Source organism: Dermacentor albipictus, chromosome 2, assembly GCF_038994185.2.
Source record: "Dermacentor albipictus isolate Rhodes 1998 colony chromosome 2, USDA_Dalb.pri_finalv2, whole genome shotgun sequence".
Classification (NCBI taxonomy): Eukaryota; Metazoa; Arthropoda; class Arachnida; order Ixodida; family Ixodidae; genus Dermacentor; species Dermacentor albipictus.
In genome coordinates this window covers 166,197,780-166,218,074 of record NC_091822.1, presented here as the reverse complement: position 1 = coordinate 166,218,074, position 20,295 = coordinate 166,197,780, and the positions used below count along the sequence as shown (strand labels likewise).

Here is a 20,295-nt window from a genome sequence, read left to right as displayed (position 1 = left end):
GTGTTGCTTTCCGCCGCACATGTGCACCACATGCGCACCAACTCACCCAAATGACACCTTTTTACCACAGCTAGCTATCTTAGCATAAACATAGTGAAGCGTCGTGAAGAGCACGGAGCCGACGAAGGTAAAATTTTACACTGGTTGGTAGTTCTCGAACGTCTTCTTTGACTATATCTCCTCCGCGCGAGCGGCACGATCTAGCGAGATCAATTTAGCTAGCCTGTCAGCTCAGCATATTTTGGTGCATCTATTAAAGCCTAGTATTTTGCCCCATATCTCTAGTCCATATTCTCTCTCTTGATTGAAAGATCTATCTCTTAATGTACAGTTACCTATGCCCACTGGCCCCGGTTTAATCTCTTCCCAGCTTTAAATTATACGGACACTCCAGGAGCAATTTTGCCGTCGACGTCGTCGTGAGGTCCCGTAAAAAATCCAAGGGCGATAACACCGTCGCCGCGCACCGTATGCTGTATGCGCGAGCGAAAGCTTGCGAGGGTCAGCCTACGATCGCGGCCCAATCTCGCGCGCGCAAGAAAGGATTTTGGGGAGGACGCGCGCCGTCTTCCGTCGCGCGCGAGGCACCGGGGGGAGAGGGCAAGACGGGAGCGGGAGGGGCGTTCTACTCCGGCGGCCGCCGCGTACGGCGCGGCACGCGGCCGCCCATATCTGAAAGCGATCTCCGATGTGGACAAAGTACGCCGAGCGTTGGTAGCTTCATATGCGCTGTGCTTTCGACGCTTAGTTCGCGTTGAAACGAGACGGAGCACGAAGGTCAATTCGCTCGCTGCTGCTACCGCGCTTGTTGCACTCTAACGTTTTGACAGCGAGTTGCCGCGGTCATCGAGTGAGGCCTGTTCATGTTAACCTGTGCACGCGTGACACCATACTTGTTAATTTAGTTAGTAAGCGAATGTTTAAATGTTTGTACAGCCGAGAAATCCACTATCCTTACTTCGTGTAGCTGCCTACTAATTTGCTATCGCAACCGACGCTTCGTCTTTCGGGCGAAACTGCGACTTTTCTTTTCCGCCGATTATTTAAAGTGGCTCTTGCAAGTTGCTAATCTCGACTGCTGACCAGTTCACGGAGCGTTAAATGGTCAGCAATCCAGATAACCATCAGCTTTAAATCGCAGCGCTTCTATACGGGGCTGGCTCGATGAATATATGGGCACTCCATTACAGTTTGCTGAGTTGTCTCGGGACTTTTGTTGCAGCAGGCATATGATTCGTCCTGTTTCAGAAGTAAGTGTCACCCAGCACCACTCACGGCCATGGCGGCACATGTGGAACATGCAGCACGGCTTCTGAGATTTGTGTGCAATCTTGGAGGCCATGCAGGCAGTGTCACAGAGGCTGCAGCCTTAATAAAGTTTTTTTCTATAGTCTTTTACCTATGATAGAGCCATAGGTGTTGGTGTCCTTGAGGTAGAAGATGCACACGAACTGCGGGAAGAGGAGCACGTACACCACGTCCGAGCACAGTGTCCACAGTTCGAACACCGAATGCACCGACAGCGCCAGGTAGGTGGCCGAGGAGCCGATCAAGCAGACCGCGATTCGCAGAATAAAGGCCACCTCCGACTCGGACGCCTGCACGAAGAAGGAACACCGCACAGTTCACGACAGGCGTGGGCAAAATACTTCAGATGGCGACCTGCATCAGTTACGCGCACTGGCCAGGTGGCGTCGAGGCTGTTTCAGCTTCCTACGAGTGCTAGCTGTCCACGCCAACCGCTTGGACTTCGATGGAAATGAGACGACAGTAAATGGCAACTGACGCGCGCCCGTTTCATGGCATGCTTGAACTTGGTAAGCGAAGTGTTGCCCGACCCACGGTAGCGTCAGAAAGCATTGTGGGGATTTGGGGAATTCGACGCGCCATTGCGCGGGCGCATTTCACCCATGTTTTGCAATCCTTAAGCCACGCCGTCCTCGCTCCGAACCAGTTGTCAGCGGTGGCGCTCCACTCGCGATGGTTCGCGGTGAGGGCGGAGCTAGTGACGTCACGAAGGGGCCCCTGGTGGCTACGGCCGTGACGGTAGCGACTCTCTTTCTCCTTGGGACGGCGCCCGGTACGTACATGCTTCCTCTCGTCCGCCGACACCTTCGTGACTAGGACTGAGCTCACGCACGGTGCCTTTGAACGTGCGGGGAGCGCGTACCTCGTGTTGATCCTATCCCGACACTAAGCCGAAGAACGGGTGCCTAGTGCTCGCGCGAGGTCGTACCACGCCGAGCCGCACTTATCGGAGGCCCAAGCCGCAGGAGATTGCCCGAGCTCTCGCGAGTTGGCCCATCGGTTATCGCGAGAGCAAGTAGCATAGCCGCCGGGACTTTTCCTAGCGGCGTGTCCCCGCTTGAGCCATGTGCTCTCGCAGCGACGTGCTACAGGCGCTCCTGACTGTATTTTCGCCCTTGGTGCGGGACCCCTTTGGTTCCCCTCCATCCCGGGACCGGGCGTTCGTGCAGTGTCGGATGCCGTTGGAGAAAATAAACGGTTTCCGTCTACTATAATTAGGGCAATACTGTGTTCTTGCGTGCGCCGCTCGGTATCCCCTTGTGGCCTGAGCTTGCCTGCGCAGCGGCGCTAGAGAGAGAGAGAGAGAAACTTTTAATGACAAACGATTTACGTGCAGTGGTCGGAGACCTTTTAGTCCACGGCCCCGCTGGACTCGGCCGCCCGCTTGACCTGTCGGATGAAGGACTGTTGTCCCGCCAGGTCTGAACTGGTTAGATGTGCTTCCCATTGCTCCATTGTGTGGTGTGTTTTATCAAACAGGTGCGATTCACAATCCCAAGTAATGTGTTGTAGTGTTGGTATGCCTCCGCACCACGGGCAGTCGGGCCTGTAGCGAGTGGGGAACATGGCATTCTGTAATTGAGGCTGACGAGGCCCTGTGGGTCGCTAAGCTCGAACCCGTGGTGGTCGGTACTCCTGTGAGACCCTAAGACCCCACAGCATTCAGCATGCGACAGAGAGTTGATATGACATCAATGTTTGTACCAGAGTCCTTCTAGGCGAAATTTTATAAAGGTAAAATGAGACATCCACCGAAGCGTAGCTAAGTGCTAAAAAAAAGCCCGACGGGTTCTGTATGGGTTTCCTTTGTCTCAGTTTCCCTTTATTAATTACTTCTCTCCACCTTGCGGGTTTCCGCAGAACTGTTAGGTCAAACTCTTGCCTTTGCTGCGAGTTGCTGACAAATTCCACTTGACCCTGCCATCTTCTAGCCGCCTGGTTAGCTCAGATAGTAGAGCGACTACCCCGGAAAGGCGGTGGTCCCGGGTTCGAGTCCGGGACCAGGACGAATTTTTTTTCAACTGCGAGGATTTTCTTTTGAGGAACCCACATGGGTTTCCTTTGTATACCAATTGCTATGTCTGGGTGGATGTCTCATTTTCCCTCAATTAATTACTTCTCTCCACCTTGCGGGTTTTCGCAGAACTGTTGCGTGCACAGTCTACATTCCATTAATGTGGAATTGTCTGTTGACTTCTTATGTGCTTGAGTCTGCAGACGAGCGTGACACGGGCGTCAGCAGCTGGTCTACGTCTGCGGTGTGAGCCACGTCATGCTTGTCCGCGGCATTCTGTCTGTCGGGTGAATCCAGCTCATTCGCAAGACTCACGTAAAAGTGGCTGCGTATTAGTTGTCGCCACGTTGATTTCCTTGCGTTATCATGCAGATTGAGTGGTGACTGTAAGAACCGATCATCATCAGCAGCAGCCATTTTTTTAAGCTCACTGCAGGACGAAGGCCTCTGCCTGCGATCTTCAATTACACCTCTCTTGTGCTAGCTCATTCCAACTTGTGCCTGTATATTTCGTAACTTGATCCCCTCACCTAGTTTTCTGCCGTCCTCGACTGCGCTTCCCTTTACTTGGTACCCATTCTGTAACTGTAATGGTCCACCGGTCATCTACCCTACGCACCTACCGCCTACCTACCCTACCCTACCCCTGCCTAGCAGTATATTTTTTTTATCCTAATGACAGTTAGACTATCGGGTATCCCCGTTTGCTCCCTGACCCACGCCGCTCTTTTTCCATCTCTTAATCTTACCCCTAACACTTTTTCGCTCCCTCGCTTTTTGCGCGGTCGTTAACATGTTCTCGGGCTTCTTTGTTAACTTCCAAGTTTCTGGCCCATAGGTTAGCACTGGTAGAATGCATTCATTGTACACCTTTCTTCTCAACTATAGTGGTAAGCTTCCAGTCAGGATCTGACAATGTCTGCCGTATGCACTCCAACCCATTTTACTTCCTCTGTAAATTTCCTTCTCATGATCAGGATCCCCTGCGAGCAATCGACCTAGATAAACGTGCTCCTGTACAGACTCTATAGGGCTGACTGGCGATCCTGAATTCTTGTTCCCTTGCCAGACTACTGAACATTATCTTTGTCTTCTGCATATTAAACTTCACCCCACTTTTACACTTTCTCAGTTAAGGTCCTCAATCATTTGTTATAATTCCTCCCCAGTGTTTATGAACAGGACAATGTCATCTGCAAACCGAAGGTTGCTGTGATATTCACCGTTGATCCTCACTCCTACGCCTTTCCAGACTAATAACTTGAATACTTCTTCTAAGCCTGCAGAACGTGAATGGAATTCGGGAGATTGCGCCTCCTTGCCTGATCCCTTTCATGATAGGCAGATTTTTACTTTTCTTGTGAAACCTAGTTCACTGACGCCCAAGCTCGTGTCCAATCCCCACATATGAGACACACGAGGAAATAATAAATGATGTCATTACAAAGCATGCTAACCTGTATGACTATACATATTAAAGTCGGTATATTAAAAAGAAAAATACGGATTTCGGTAGCTCTTAAAAGTATATAGACCAAAATAATGTAACGGCTGTTTTTTGCGCTTCATTAGATTACGTACTACAGCCCACCGCCCACGCTATCACTAGAATTGACCGGTTGTGAGCAGCAGATGATAAGAAATGAAGCAATAGAATCGAGCGAAAGATGCGGTAGATTCACATTCTTTAATGTACATGCTCCAAATCCACGGCACATACACGGCACAGACTGGTAGGCTATAGTTGGTATTGCACGTTAATGTCATTAGCGCAAAGAAACGCACCACACGAGAGAAGGCGACAGGAAGCGGCGCTAGTGACCCGTGCGCCTTCTCCCGTGTCGTGCGTTTCTTTGCGCTAAAAATATTACGATTCTTCTGCATCAGAATGCGACCACCGCGGTCGGGGAATCGAACCCCTCCAGCTCGCGCCGAGGACGCCATGGCTGCTGTGAGCCACTGGGGTGGGTAATCGAACGAAAAGGATCGCTACGTTGTTCTGGCCCAGCTTTGAATCATTCTTTTTTTAAGATTTGCTTTTATGGTGGTTTGCGTTTCGGCACAGCTTTGGTACCGTGTAGTGCATAAACACTGCATGGGATTACACGTTGAATGGGATGAAAATAAACACAACTGCGCAATCACGTTTCGTTGTATAGCGTTTAGTTAACCGCTTCACGTACATTCTAACATGTGCGCTGGATCTGCATACTTCTTGTTGCAATTGTACACGTAATAAGACAGTTCTGCATTGAACTGGCGTATTGCTTTCGGTTGGACAATATATTTTCCGATAAAGCGATTGATTGATTGATTGATTGATTGATTGATTGATTGATTGATTGATTGATTGATTGATTGATTGATTGAACAAAAGATGCGAGTGGGACGTGGCGCAGCTGTAGAATTGAACAACGCACGTCCGGCCGTATGAGCACGTTGTAGACGTTCTTGGTGACCATGGCGGAGGCGCTGAACATGGACGAGTCGGCGGACGACATGACGGCCGCCGTGATGCCCAGCATGCCCAGGATGGAGACCACGGGCGTAGTCAGGTAGCGGATCGACTGCGGCAACACGCTGGACTTGTCGCTCAGCTGCCACGGGCCCGGGTAGCCCGCTGCCGTGAAGTCTGCGCCACAGCATGCGTGCGCGCGCATACCGTCGTGAGTGTAGGCGTAGAATTCGCTACCTCCAAGCTCCCTAATGGGACACTAAAGGAGAAAGTCTATTTGAGCTGCGTTAGTAATTTACTACTCGATTTGTTATACTGAAGAAAGAAAGACCAACCCTTCCCCTGCCGGAAAATGGGGGTAAGCGAATCTTGCCCTGCGCACACCTGACCGAGTCAAGTGTTCGACGAAAACTCGTCTGGCGAGGAAACATATTGGTGCCGAGAAAACGTGCACTCGCCAACAATAAAAGAAAGATAAAGAACAGACGTTTCGGGCCCCGTACGGTTCCCTTGCTTATATGGACCAGCACGGGTCCCATGCTTATATCTTCGTTCTGTTCAAGGGACCCGTACTCGGCCCGAAACGTCTGTTCTTTATTTTTCTAACATTCGTGGCGAGTGCACCTTTTCTTGGCACCAGCACACCTGACCTTCATCACGGGTAAGTATACCCACAGGTAACGGTGCCAGATTGCTTCGGCCTCCCGCTCCCTCAACTCGGCGTCTTCTTCACGTCGCTGTCGGATTGCCTCGGCTCGGGCGGCTCTAACGGCTGGATCGGCGCGCCGACGGCAAGCTCTCTCACGGACGAGTTTTAGCCGCCGCTCGTCGAAGACTGCCTGTTCCTATGGAAACGCACAACCCGTGGCGGTCCCATCAGTTTTCGGAAACTGAACGGAAACGAAGCCGGCGCAGAACGCGATGCCCTTTCTGCCCTTTTCCTCCCCGGCGGAAGCAAAACGGCTGTGATTGCGCGCGTGGCATGAGCGCGCGCCTATGCAGCTAGAATCCTCGCTAATGACTCGGGCTCCGGTGACGGCGCAACTGTCAACTCAACTCATCAAACCACCCTTTCTCGCAGCTGCTCTGCTCTGGGAGCAACTGGGTTTTATGCGAAGCATATTACTAGAGCTCAACCCAGCTCCTCAGGCGCGGCGGTGTCGCCTTCAATACCACGTGACACCGTGACGTCACGACAGAGGAGAAACGGGGCTCCAACTCGCGCCCTCGCTCGCGCCGTCGCCTTCAAGGCTGACCACGTGACACCGAGACGTCACGACAGAGGAGAAACGAGGCTCCAACTCGCGGCGTCGCGGCGGTATATAAGCAGCTGCGCTTGCCTCTGCTAGACACTCACGTGGTGAGATGCCTCCTGGAGACAGAGCTGCTCGTTGGAATGAGAAGCGAAGGTTGCGGCGTGCTACAGAGACTGTTTCTAGGTGGCTTTGCTACGGCGCAGCGACTACGCGCCCCGCATCGGACGCGGTGAGCGTCGAGCAACGCAGCGTTCGGCGCGACAACGAAATGTGCGCCTGAGCAAGCGCCGCACGCCTGAGCCGACGCCGACGACACCGGCTTTTCTGCGACGTGAGCTCCTTAACGCTGTCGCGTTAAAATAAAGGATAGTATGCTTCGCATCCTGGGCTTAACCTTAGCTAAGCCACAGCCATTTTTTTGCGTGACCACAACGACGCCAGCGAAACTTGTGAGCCAATACAACTTCCGCTTGAAAAGCCCCTCTTATACCCCGAAGTGGGAAAAGACGCAAAAGCGAAGGACAGGTGGCGACGCCGCGTTGAAGTTGCCGCACCAACGAATCGTGACGTCACGGATATTGAATGCGACTACTGGAGCCTATAGTTATCCCTTAATCGGTAAAAAGGGACATCCATCTTTTTTTTTTTCTAGGAGAGGCAAGGACTGCAGTTTCAGAAAATCTTACAGAGCCACAGCGGCCCAAATGCGGCAGAATACTTGTGAAATCCGTGCTGTCACACCGACATACCGGCATCGAGGTTTCGGCGCGAAATTAACAAAAAGAAAAGAAAAACGTAACATTGCCCATCATTTTTTCTTCTGGTGATGATCGTAAATTGTCGCAAAATTAACGAGAGCAGAGTTTTCAAAGAACACTTTATCACAGTCGATAACTGATTTATTCTTCCTTCTCAGTGGCTCCTTCAGAGGCAGACTACAACGAAATAGCAGACCGTGTAAAGAATGGTCGTATTGGACAGTTTAGATATGGAACAGCCGCCGTTTGAAATTTCACGCATGCACTACAAGTGGGCGGGCTGCGAAAATTTCTCAAAAATAATCGCCAACGCGTGGCCGAATGTTAAATGTTGTTGCCGCCTCATAGATAGAAATCAACATATATTTAGCGGTATGGTAACAAAGCAAAACATCAACATAACAAAAATAGTAACAAAACAGCGTTAATACGAGGGGAAATCCTACCCCCTAAATAAGAAACTGTTTCCGAAAGAAAATGTTTGTACTTAGAAAAAAAGCTAGTTCCTTTCAAAACAACATCGATCGGCCTCAATACACTTGTCCGACCTTTTCTCCCACTGTTCGAAGCAACTTATGGCGACCCAAGTCAACGCCGCCGCATTCAGACACCCTGCGCGCTGTGGTTATCCCCGCTTCCACGCTTCTGCGTCGTGCACAGTGTTATAGCGCTGCCGCATGCGCACACATTTTAGAGTAACGGACTCGCCGCATATACTCGCGCCAATAACAGCTCTAAAAAAACGCGACAAAGAAGACGAAGCGTACACGAAACAGCCACTGCGGTATAATCAGCCCTGCATCTGCTATCATCAATTACTGCGTACTTGTCGACTTAGCTGCTGCTCCGATGATCAGCGGTGGCAAGGCCATGAAGACGCATCCTAGGGCGGCCGCATAGGAAAGCACCACGGCGTCGAAGTCGCTCTTGCAGCCCAGTATGCATTGAAAATAGACCTGTCCGGGCGAGACCATCACGTCAAATTTGTGAGGCTTGACGGTGTGCTGAAGAGAGCTGCCAAATCCATATATGTTTACTGTCCAGTGCACTTTGAGAATTCTGTTTCTGCATTTATTAGACGAGAAAGAATCTTTTGTCAGCGGAAGAAACTATTGTTTCTGTTTCAATGTTGCGCAATGAATGTTTTTGTAAATTCGTTAGCAAATAGGCCAGAGAAAACGTTAGAAGCGGTTCATTTAAAGAAGTCTCAGTTTCGCCCGACAGGCGAAGCATCAATTGCTATAGAAAATTGGTGGACAGTTATGCGAGATAACTATAGTAGTTTTATCGGCCGTATAGATTCGTAAACATTCGCTTACAAACTAAATTAACAAGCATGATGTCACGCGCACACAGGTCAACACAAACACATACTCGATGAGCGCGGACACTCGGTGTTAAAACGCTGGCGTGAGGAAGAGCGGCAGCAGCAGCGAGTGAATTGACCTTCGTGCTGCCTCTCGCTTCAACGCGACTATGCGGCGAGAACACAGCGCACACGAAGGTATCAGCCTTCGGCCCACTTATAGAGTCTGCCCTCATCGCACATTGCTTTCAAGATAGGGCCCGTGTGGCCGGGCTCAGCCGCGCCATATGTAGCCGCCGCCAGAGTACTCCCTGTGCTTCCCACGCGGTGGAAGACTGCGCGCTTCCTCCCCGCCTTGCTCCTTTGCGAGCGAGAGATCAAGTCGCCATTCTGGACTCACTCTCGCATGCTTTCGCTACAATATATGGCGCGCGGCAACGGTGTTATCGCAGTTGGACTTTACACGGAACATCACGCCGACGCCGACGGCGGGAATGCGCCTTGAGTGTCCATATGATTGATATATCTCAATGAAAGATGATAAAACTGCTTTACTGATTACAAGCAGAGCATATAGTTGGTCTTTCGGACCACTCGCTTGAACGTCCACGACATTCGCCGTTCGTGCCAAAGAGCCAAGCGGAGGCAGCCAAAGGATCGACAGTCAGCTTCGAGGCACAGGTGAGCCCTGCTCCGGAGATCGGCATCACTGACCGAGGGCGCAGGATCCGCGTTCCTCCTCACAACATAATTCTAGCGAACGGTGTGGACATGCAGGTCTCATATCTTGCCCGGAGCTCTATGCTGCGATGCTGACAGGAGAGCAGTGCCTTTCTTAACGTTCCCTTAGGGGGTGACACGTCCCTCTCCCTATTCTTTGTCAAGCTTCCCGTTTATATTGCAAGCTGTTTTTCTTTTTGTTCATACAAGCTGGCGATGTTTACAGTCGGTGGGCATGGTGCGTAAGCGCTGCGTGCTCATTGTTCACAATTGTGTAGCTGTTTGAGCGAGTTCTTGCGTTCATATGGTTAGCTCGCGATAAACAAGGACAAATAAAAAAAGAGGGAGGGAGAAGCGGGGCATAGACGTAGCGTTGACTTTCAAGTGATCTTTTATTAACGTATACCTCGCTACATATTTTATCTAGGATATACGGTCGCCGCGCATCCTCACCGCATTCCCATTCCATGCCCATGAATTCAAATTCTTCAAGTTCTTGTTGAAGCTCACGTGTCCTTGTTCCTCTCTTCTTTGTTCTTGTTTATCGTGTGCGACGCATACGAAGTACCCATTATTCCTCGACACCTGGTACATCACCCATTCGTACCTGTTGGATCGGTAAAGTGAACAACACATTTCTTCGGGTTGGGAGGGATGGCTTCTTTTGAGAGACGCCTATTCTGCATTCCTGACTTGCCACTGGCTCTGCAGTCATATTTAGTGCGATTTACCCTTTAGCCTCCTCCTTACCCACCTGCCACGGGATGCCTCCGAGAGCGGTCATAAGAAAGGCGTCGAACAGCTGGCCGGCGTTCGCCATCGGAATGTGGCCGAGCAAGTCGGTCTGGGGACCGGACACCGTTCCCACGCCGCGGCCTTTCAGGACGTACGGCACGCAAATCCACTGCGGCATCAGTAGACACAGCGGCACGCATGTAAAATCATGTCAGTGGTCATTAGATCATTTCTTTTACAGCGAAACTTCTATAGTTGGTCAGGATTTTTCGTCGACTCGCGCTCAGCCCAAAACAGTACTGCCACCTAGCGGCTACGGCCACTCAGACAAACAGCTGGAAAAAGGGCTTTATCTACGAGTTTCCGCGTAAAAGATTTATGTTTTCGAACACATTCGAATTACAATCCGAAGCCATCACGTCTGCAGCTTGTGCGTAAGTCGTACCTCACAAATTTTCTGACGCAATGTACGTTGATAATTTCAATAAGTTCAGTAAGGCACTTGCGCTTGGCTGAGGGCCTACAAGTATGAGGGTATATGCTACACTTCCGCACACGTGCGTGCGCGTGTGACGTACAACGTGTGCGCAAAGTGTACATGTCCTTGAAGCGTGGGCGCTCTGTACGTTGCATCTGTCGTACAGCGTGTGCTGCACGGTAATCGACATTATGGCAAACACTGTCCAGAAATGGTGCCGCCACCTAGCGGCCGCGCCCACTCAGACAGCCTTCGAAAGGCAGCTAGAAGATAGAAAAACAAAAGTGGGAGGGGGGGGGGGGGATGACGCCACTAGACAGCGCACCTGCCGTTGGTGGCGTGTGGATTGACGTCAATCGGAGCGACCCAATGGCAGATAGGTAGGCCTGGTATACGTAGGTCTGCCGAAGACCAGCGTGAGCCCTACAGGCAGCGGTGCGCTGCCTAAAGTGCTGCCAGACTCGAGGAACTACGTGCGCAAGGGGCCGAGCATGTAATCTCGTCTAAGGTCAGTTGGGGTGGCGGTACTTGTCTAACGTCGCTTGTGCTTGTCTAACGTAGGCAACAGCTTCGCTGTACATCCGCCTTCACAGAGTGAAACGGAGGCGGATTTTTTTTTTCATATTTACCTAAGTAGTTTGAGTATACCGTGCATGAGCATTAAAAATCTCCCTTAACAATGAGTACAAACGCTTCAAATGGCGTATTCTCTGCTTTGCGTGACTTTCGAAGTACTCTTTCAAAGCGAGCCCATTGAGTGATTACCGCGAACGACTTGAGCTCAAGTGGTCTGCTATGCATTTGTCACGAACGCACCGTGAAAAAGACATCATTCTTTACCAGGAATACTGCCGTGGTGCACAGCTGGAGGACGTCGGTGTAGGTGATGGAGTAGTGGCCTCCCAGCGCGGTGTAACAGAATATGGTCGTCGCGGCAAGGATGATGAAGAGTTGCGAGTCCACTTCCATCATGGCGCCCGCCGTGTCACCTGCGGCGCCGAACACGTGAGGTTACGTACCATTACGCAGTGTCACGCACACAGGCGATACTTTAGCGCGTAAGCCTCACAATAGTCAGCAATGGTTGCTCGAAGCCCTAACCTTTGATATTTGGTTTCGTTTTCAGGCTCTGGCGAATAGCGTCGGCGTTATCCGAGGACTGCGCGCACATACGCTGCGGTATTACTGAGTGCTGCATAAAATAGGAGCGGCAGGTATGCGTGACACTTCAAGCTAAACCGATAGCCGATTACCGCTCACATTTGTTACAAAATGTAGTATTTCGCAGAGGGTTCAGTTTAATACGACCGGTTGCGACCATTACTTGCGTTTTTGATCGCAATAGAAACGAAGTGTGCGTCGTCTGCGGAAACGCTTTGTAAATAAGTTGTCGATTAACGCCGCATTTCACAATAGCGGTTACAGATGGCGCCACCTTTCCGTGTTCAGAAGAACGAATTTAATTTATAAAGGTAAGGGGGGGGGGGAATATAGAATTCACTCATACATACCGTTGACATTTCGTCGGTAATATACAGGCTGGCAATGCAGGCGATTACATTAAAGCTGCAGCAAGGGTGGGCTGAACATAAGTGGCACATTGGGAGAACTTCAGAATGGCTTCAGAATCGGTAGGCGTCCGGATGATTACGTATTTGTTCTTACTCCCTGTATTGAAATATCCGGAGGAGAAATGAGACCTTTAAATGCGAGTTTTTTAGACATTACTGGAGCATATGACAACGTAGACCACAACATCTTGTGGGAAACTTGAAACAGGGAAGCAACCCACAACATATTAATTGGATATTCTCTAAGAAGGCGTGGGCAACGACTGTTACAGCCTTTGAGAGAGATTTAACTAGAAAATACAGTTTGCGTTGAATTGGAAGGGATGAGGAGCGAGAAGAAAGCGCTCATATCAACAAAGGACTGAGGCAGGGGTGCCCTTTATCCCCACTGCTGTTTATGATGTCATGGGGAGGAGGAAAAGGGCGCTAGAGGGAATATCGGGTTTATTCTCTCATACAAACAGGCAGGTATAGTAGTACAGCAGCAGCTTCCAGGTTTGTTTTATGCTGACGACACTGTGTTGCTTGGTAACAAGCAAATTTATACGCAACATCTGGTTAAGATTCGGGGATAGGAACGTGAGAATTTGGCATCGAAATATAGCGTTTAGAAAATCAGGTTTTATGATATTCAATAACAAGTGCGAGTAGACAGTGTCAACACTGGTCCAGGAAATACCTCAGGTAAAAGAATACAAATACCTTGACATATGGATAAACAAAGGATATAGATATATGGAAACACAGGAAGAAACAATAATAGCAAAGGGGAAGAGAAATGCGGCAATAACGAAACACAGAGCGCTATGGAGCTTCAATACTTGTAAGTATGAGGCGATCCGAGGTACGTGAAAATGTATAATGGTTCCAGGAATTATATTTGAAAATGCGTTTCTTTGCTTGAAGTCAGGGGTACAATCAGGACTCAATGGCAACCAAAGGTCAGTGGGACGCCTAGCATAGTGCACTCACGGGAACACTACAAATGAAGCTGTGCAGGGTGATATAGGCTGGACAAGTTTTGAATTGAGGGAAGCTCCGAGTAAAATTGATTGTGAAGAACGACTGAGGAGTATGGAAGAAGGTATATGGGCTGGGAGAGTGTTCACGTATATTTATGGGGAAAACATTGACTCACATTACAGGAAAAGAACAGTGAAGCTTACCAGCAAGTATGCGACCGGTATAGTAAGCAGCATGGCAACAAAGAACGTCAAACACAAAGTCAGAGAGGCTGGACGATGTCATGGTTTGTGGCAATTGAAAAGAAACCTGCTATGAGTAACAACCTAAGAGTAATAAAAACTAAGAGAAGCTCGTTACTTTTTGAAGCGAGATAAGGATGCCCTAAAACACGTAGTTATAAAGCGAGGTGCACCAGGGAAGAAAAAGCATGTGCTTGCTGTGGTAAAGCTAGGGAAAAGACGGAGCATGTTATGATTGGAATGTAAAGATATCTGCGTGGCGGTAGATTTAGGCTCCTCCGGCCTCCTTGAATCCCTTCGGTTCAGGGATAGCAGGGGGAAAGTAAATCTCCGCAATAAAGAGTAGTAAGAGGGAATTGGAGGTTTGATGGCAGAAAAGAAGGGAGACCACAAACAACGGAGGCGTGCAAAAACAAAGTTCCCAATAGTGGTTAAGAAAATTTGGTGCTGGGAATTGCTTGCGCGCACAATTATAGTTCATGAGGTGGTCTGCTCGAAGCGGGGGACATTACTTGCACAAAATATTGAAATACATAATCGACAAATGAACAAACATTCGCTAAATAGATTTTTAACTAATTACCTTATGGCCCATGTTACAATTTACATATTGTGGAGTTCGCAAGGCGGATCCATGTGAAACGAATTCTCAGGAATACACCAGTTCTGATATATTAATTCCAGAACTTTGCGAAGAAATGCATAGGCGTTTCAGTTACTTTTGTGCTTGAATGCATATAACGACGTTTTGTTAAGAAGGTAACTGAAATGTCAATGCATTTCTCCACAAAGTTCGCGAATCACTATCTCGAAACTGGTGTCAGGCTGAGAATTCGTTCCAAGTGGATCCGTCTTGCGAACTGCACGGCTACAATTTGTATATTGCAACATGGACCCTATGGTAAATAGTTTAACATCTAATTAGTGAATCTTTGTTAATTAGTAGATTATGTATTCCAATTTTTTGTGCAAGTAATGTCCACCTCTTCGAGTAGACCAGCTCATGAACTAGAATCGTGCTGTCAGCAAGCTTTAAAAATTTTTGAAAGTGTTCGCTGAAACACCCCGTATATACCAAGCGAACGTTTCAGCAGATCCAGTGATTTATAAGCATTCGAAATGAACGGGCTACGTGCGAAACCTCTACTTACTTCGAAAGTTCCGGCAACTGTTCGGCAGAAGGCAGGACCGGGTCGGTTAAAACATCGTCAGATTGGGTCAAGAAAGAAAAACCTAACTTATCGTCAGGGAGGGTTAAAAGTTTACAGTTTTATGGAACCGGGAGTCATGGATGGATGGATGGATGGATGTTATGAGCGTCCCCTTTGGAACGGGGCGGTGGGTGGCGCCACCAAGCTCTTGCTACTATACTGCCTAATATTCTACCTAAAAAAAAGTCTATTGCAGACATGTTTGCTTTACCACTGCTCCCTCTGAACCCAAGGGCTTCAAGGAGGCCAGTGGTGCCTAAATCGACCGCTGGGTAGACGTCTTCACATTCTAATAAAACATGCTCCGTAGTTTCCCTAGCTTTACCACAGCAAGCACATGCTTCTTCTTCCTTCTTATATCTCGCTTTATAGGTGCGTGTTCTAAGGCATCCTGATCTCGCTTCGAAAAGTAATGAGCTTCCCTTTGAGTTATCATAAATGGTTTCTTTCCTGATTTCGTTTTTTACACGGCAGCAGCAGCGCCACATGGTGTAACACAGTACGCTGCTGAATCACAACGCATTAGAAAAGTTTTTGCATTGCGGCATAAATAAAATTGTATCTATTATGGGCTAGTAATTTTATTATCAACGCCTTCGTGACAGAAGATAGGTAGAACATAACATTTCTGTGCTTGGCCTCCGAGATTTCAAAGCCACGATTCGGGATGTCGCGGTTTTGTGCATGGCCTCCGAGACTGTGCAGCACGCGTTGTCTAGTCTATGCGTCTACGGTGTCCCGGTGCTTCGCCACACATGTTTTTATACTTATAGCACACATAACTACTAATTACCACACTTCTATTAGATATATGTTTCGCGCATTTTACAGTGACTAAGGTTTTAGTTTTCTTTACAGCCATAATACATCTACTATTAGGAACGTATTACAATGGGTACATTTTCATTTACCCATTCAAAACTCATACGTATACTTGCGCGGCGCTTTTGGGCCGTGGGACATCCCTGACCTTTGCGCAAATGAAAAGAAAAAACCAGCGATTACTACGATACTCCCTAATGCGAAATATGAGCGCAGCTGTATACGTGTTTTCATTTCGCGATATGTTGACTGGCGCGGATAATCTGTCTCGCGCGATACGTTGCAAATGGAGTGAAGTGTGGCACGCCTGCCTCGCTAGTCGGGAAATTGCGAGAGGCAGCGAGTGGGTGACGCGTGGGTGCGATTCACAGCAGCCGCCGTCAACAGACCTCCCGGACCAGTGTGTCGGATTGGAACGAAAACAAAAACGAAAAAAAAAAACCTACATTTCTGACCGGAAACAAATCGTAACCAGAACGTCATCTATTATTTTGTTTCACAGCGAAATGGAAATATTCTTTGTCGGTTTTCGGTTCAAGGGGAAAGTCGGTAATCCGAAACAACCGACGTCAGGCAACGTCCGATTTGGCGCGTATCTCGAGGGTCCGCCTAAGCGCGTATCTCGTGCAGGGACAGTGCGAGTGGTAGCCGAGCGAGCACTCCACTAATCTTAGCCTGCCACTCGGTGCAATAGCAGATCGGCATCGTAGCGAAACCCAAGGATTGTGGGCTGAAGAGCCTATAGTTTCGTTTTCTACGGTTGCAACGATTTCTTACCGAAGCTTTATCGTTCGCCTAGGTTCGTTTAATCGGAACAATGGTCTCGCATTTCGGCGAGTACACTCGATGACCTGCTGCTTCTGAGATCATGCTCGGTACCTTGAGTCAAGGCACTGTGCATGATCTCAGAATTGATTATTCACTTATAGCGAAAAATAAATACTGCGTTTTTATCGGTATTTTGCTTCAAAGATTTTTTGCAAGCGAACTAAAACCGTTGTGAACCGTTACGGATCATTCTTTTTTTTTTTCGTTCCAGAGCAGGACCGGAGGGGAACATTTTTCAGTGGAACGAATTTAAACAATAACGAAAAACATTTCGTTCAGTTATGCAAAATAGAAGTGAGGCATGCAGAGAGGACACAAGAGTAGAGAAGTGGACAAGTGGACAGTGTTGTCCACTTCTCTACTCTTGTGTCCTGTCTGCACGCCTCACTCCTATTTTGCATAATGAATCCTTACCAACTAGCTCAGCTTTCTGTCGTTCTAAATTTCGTTCCGACACCCTGTCCCAGACGACGCTCGCTACTCTGGCGCCATCTCGTAGCCGTCGTCGCCACGCACTACGCTTTTCTTCTCACGGTCTCGCCATACCCTCCTCCTCCACTTTCCTCCTCACGTCTTTCATCCACCGCTGCGCTGCGCGTTCGCTTTCGTCTTTCGCTGTGCTCGCTCACTCGGTTACGCCACCGCCTCCGACGCCGACGCTCGCCGTAAGAACGGGTCGCATAGGAGCTGCGCTCTAAAACCGCACGTCGCCATCGTCACGCGTGTTTCGTGAACACGCATACGGAGAAGCTACAACTGCAGTCGAGCCCGACAATGTTCAACATCGGTGCGTGCGGAGTCCAGACCCTCGATCAACGTCCCTGCTCACCCAGCGCGGACAACATGGCGGCCGTCCACAATACCTCGCCGCACACGGCCGGCAGGCACAGCAGCAGCCCCATCCAGCGGCCGTAATGCTCCTGGAACGGGTCCAGCATCGTCACCGCGTTCGTCGTCCTCATCTTTTGCGCGAAGAAGAAGCCGCCTGCGATCACAAGGCGCGCATGCACGGCCAATGGTATAGACGAAAACTTGGCATCCATCTTGCAATTTACACGATGGTCACAGTTCTTCCTTTTACCTAACGACCCGTACGTGTTCACGATGAAAAAAAAAGTAACAAAGAACATTCGAAATTGAAGATTTCGTCCTGGTATTGCAGTAGAACTCCGCACTACCGCTTTTCCGGGACGGTGACTCAGCCAACTGAGATAATTAGGTGCTTAGCATGAATTGTCTTAGGCAAGTTAGTTGATACTCGGTGAAGCCATGGTATGGAACAAACGAAAAGAACAGAGGACCTGGCACCACGGCCGCTATGCGTATCACCCGGCCGTGGTGTTCGATCCTCTGTTCTTTGTGTTGTTTTGATTGCGCTACAACACAATGCATGACTTCACCAATTGGGTGTTTAGCAGACTACTAAAAAAACTCGAAGCCCAGGAACGCGCACTGAGTAATCAATTACGTATTTGGTTGCTGATACACACTTTCTCACGATATATCCACTGTACCTTGCGCTTACATTACTTCGCCCCCTTATTTTTTCTCCTCAACCGATTATAACAATTTCAGACACTACTGCGCCATACTTCCGATATCCAGGAAGTACGATATATCCCTGGCCGATTGAATTCAACGACAATGTAGGTGAATGCGAGAGCAGGGCGCGAGTAAGAGCATCGAGAAATGTCAAGGTTTCTGCGCTAAAGCTTCACGCACAGAAAAAAAAAAGAAAAAGAAAAGCTGCTTTGTCCGCTATTCTTTGACTTTCCTTTCCATTGTCTCATTTCTCTTTCGCTCTTATATGTTAAGAGAATTTCTTTTTCAGACATTTAGCTTTCTCTTCCTTTTTCCCCTCCCCTTTCTTCCGTTTTCTGTTTCCTCCTTCCTTCCTTCTCTTTTGCATTTTTTTTTTTTAGACTTGAGTACTAGGCCTTCCAACATATACAATGAACGAATTCCCTACTTTTCTTGCGTGTTTTCGTGTCCTTTTTCTCTCTTGGGTGTCGACGAGAAATGTCATCAGACGGTACGTGTTCTGCACGCGAAACCTTCGCAAAGCCAGCAGCACGCCGCGATGACGTCTTCGCTTCGCTCCCGACTGACGCCGTCCCAACAGCTGGAAAAGACATGTCGAGTGCGTGCCTCGGCTGGCATGACGTAAGGCGTACGTCGTGTGTGTGTGTGTGCGTACATATATATATATATATTTATGTATATGCGTCCGTAAAGCATGCGCCATATGCCTCATCAGCTCGCAGTTCCGGCGTGGTCTAGTGGCTAGGATATCTGGCTTTCACCCAGAAGGCCCGGGTTCGATTCCCGGCGTCGGAAGAGGTTGCGGTCTCATGGTGTAATGGTCAGCACTCTGGACTTTGAATCCAGCGATCCGAGTTCGAGTCTCGGTGAGACCTGCGTGTTCCTTTTTTTTTGTTGCGTACACGCGAGCTTTAATTGCGCGGCGTGACAGAAGCATGTGTTTTCAATATTCACGTCTCATTGTGATTCTTTTTTCTATGACCTCCTCTCGATCCACCTCAGATTCGTTCGTTATGTTGTGACGCTTTTTTTTTTTCCTTCTTTGTTTGCAATGATGGGATTGATGCATTCATGGATGCTATTCTGCACACGGTCGAATTTCGCCATACTGTTGAATTCCGCCACACCCACCGTGGTTGCTCAGTGGCTATGGCGTTGGGCTGCTGAGCACGAGGTCGCGGGATCGAATCCCGGCCACGGCGGCCGCATTTAGATGGGGGCGAAATGCGAAAACACCCGTGTACTTAGATTAAGGTGTACGTTGAAGAACCCCAGGTGGTCGAAATTTCCGGAGTCCTCCACTACGGCGTGCCTCATAATCAGAAATTGGTTTTGGCACGTAAAACCCCATAATTTAATTCCGCCACCATTTGCGTTCTGAGCCGATCAGAGGGCGTAGCCGTCCTGCCAACCAATCGGAGCTAAGCAATATGGTGAATTTGACAATGTGGTGGAATTTCGAGTCCAAAATCGCATCCCCGTGGCTTGGTAATAAGATTCGTCTATCTGGGCTTTGTTAAAAAAGAAACGCACTGCGTTTGAGAGGAAGCTTTAGCTCGGGCACAACTCCGATGTCTCCTATCCAAATACGTGTAAAACGCAGAAACACTTTTTCTGAGATAGCATTTAGGGCGATTTTAAATTTGTTGCAATTGAGAGAGAAAGCTAAATTCTAGTGATTGTCGGAAGCGGAATTTCGATTTAGGGCCTGAGTTCATTTTCTATGGAATTTTCAAATATTGGTAAGATAAAAAAAAAATTGAAGCGCGAAGTTAACCAATTCGTAGCTCTGCACCTAGAACAGAAATCGCAGACCTGTAAAATCCATCCATTAGAACATCCAAAGAGGACAAATTTTACATGTCAAGTCATATGTTACGCGATTTTGTTACATTATTTACAAGAGTATAGCAAAAATCCTGCTAACAATTTAGTGATCTATTTGAAAGCCATGTATAACATACCGATTTTGTCCGCCTTGGATGTACTATTAGGTGCAATTTACAGAATTGTGATATCATTTTTCACTGATGAACTAGAGTTGCAAACTTGATAGTTTCGTTTTCTGAAAATTCACGATTCTAGT

At 48.6% G+C, this 20,295-nt stretch overlaps 1 protein-coding gene and 2 non-coding genes across 3 annotated transcripts in view; 2 read left to right on the top strand and 1 right to left on the bottom strand.

Moving 5' to 3' along the window:
- LOC139055609 (high-affinity choline transporter 1-like) overlaps positions 1-20,295 on the bottom strand; it is a 39,917-nt gene that overhangs the window by 14,063 nt on the left and 5,559 nt on the right. Inside the window, exons 3-8 of the mRNA XM_070533132.1 lie at positions 17,497-17,652; positions 11,871-12,019; positions 10,572-10,721; positions 8,618-8,747; positions 5,743-5,954; positions 1,400-1,598 (exon numbers count right to left, since the gene is read on the bottom strand). Of these exons, the coding sequence (XP_070389233.1) occupies positions 1,400-1,598; positions 5,743-5,954; positions 8,618-8,747; positions 10,572-10,721; positions 11,871-12,019; positions 17,497-17,652 (996 nt within the window). The remainder of the gene's footprint in view (positions 1-1,399; positions 1,599-5,742; positions 5,955-8,617; positions 8,748-10,571; positions 10,722-11,870; positions 12,020-17,496; positions 17,653-20,295) is intronic.
- TRNAE-UUC (transfer RNA glutamic acid (anticodon UUC)) lies at positions 18,933-19,004 on the top strand. The gene has a single exon. It is a non-coding gene; the product is annotated as a tRNA-Glu (tRNA).
- Positions 19,013-19,084, top strand: TRNAQ-UUG (transfer RNA glutamine (anticodon UUG)). Its single transcript has one exon. It is a non-coding gene; the product is annotated as a tRNA-Gln (tRNA).